Source organism: Arachis ipaensis, chromosome B03, assembly GCF_000816755.2.
Source record: "Arachis ipaensis cultivar K30076 chromosome B03, Araip1.1, whole genome shotgun sequence".
In the NCBI taxonomy this organism is placed as follows: Eukaryota; Viridiplantae; Streptophyta; class Magnoliopsida; order Fabales; family Fabaceae; genus Arachis; species Arachis ipaensis.
In genome coordinates, this window is record NC_029787.2 from 53,147,989 (window position 1) to 53,149,027 (window position 1,039).

At 37.4% G+C, this 1,039-nt stretch overlaps 1 protein-coding gene across 1 annotated transcript in view; it reads right to left on the reverse strand.

Annotated features, from left to right (window-relative positions):
* LOC107633156 (glucan endo-1,3-beta-glucosidase 12) overlaps positions 1-1,039 on the reverse strand; it is a 2,909-nt gene that overhangs the window by 987 nt on the left and 883 nt on the right. Inside the window, exon 2 of the mRNA XM_016336792.2 lies at positions 135-713. Coding sequence (XP_016192278.1) covers positions 135-713 — 579 coding nt within the window. The remainder of the gene's footprint in view (positions 1-134; positions 714-1,039) is intronic.

Consider the following 1,039-nt stretch of genomic DNA (forward strand, 5'->3'; position numbering starts at 1 on the left):
GTTATAAATGTTCCGACTCTCGAAACAATAAAAAGTTGACATTTTCCACCATGGACTCAAACTGAATTGATGATGAGGGAATTAAGGAAGTAGTAATGCATACATAACATATAGTTAGTTAATGAGAGTCTTACTTGGATCCTTGTTTGTAAGTGTTGCTGTTCCTCCAAATGAACAACTAGTAGGTGCTGGATTCTTCTGGTAGTAGTCGTTGAAAGCATAAGAAGCATGATCTTTCAGTGTGTTTGGGTTATAACAACTTGCTCCGGGTTGAATTGCTGAACAATCAGCCCCATACCCACAAGCATAGTCAAGAGCCACTTTCAGAGCCTTGTCCTGTGCTGACGCACTTGCAATGCACCATTGACCTCCTGATATAGCAGGAGACGTTGGGGTTGTAGGATTTGTATTTGTATTTGGGCTTGTTTGCATTGTAGTTGGGGTTGTTGATGGGCTATTGTTTGGGTTTGTGTTTGGGGATGTGGTGGGGTTTGTAGGAGTCATGTAAGTGGGTGGGCTTGTAGTTGTTGGTATTGGTGGGCTTTGTCTTGTTGTGTAGGGTGATTGAGGAGTTGTTGGGTTTAATGTTGGGTATGGGCTTGCTGTGCCTGGTGTTGTAGGGTTAACTATGGGAACTGAATCCAATTGAGTATTAAATTGGTATGAGATTTCTTGGTGTCCTTCATCTCTTAATATTGTTGCCGTAGTTAGACCTGGAAAAGAAATTATAGTAAGGACCGAACTAGTGATCTGAATATACTAACTTATTAACCCAAGTTTAATTTTCTTTGATTTCTTCCAAGTTAGGTGGCAGAGCTTGTTGAAGAAATGTAGTCACAGGTTCGAGAAATTCACTAATGAATGAGTTCAGGTAAAATTGATGTGTAATCAGATTTATTTTCTCTAATGATTATTTAACGCATATTCGTCATAATGTTTTTGTAAATTATAATAGATCGTTTAATATTTTGTAAATATTATTACAGTTTACAAGTATATACAAATTAAATTCCAAATAAAAAGAATCAGGGCAGAAAAG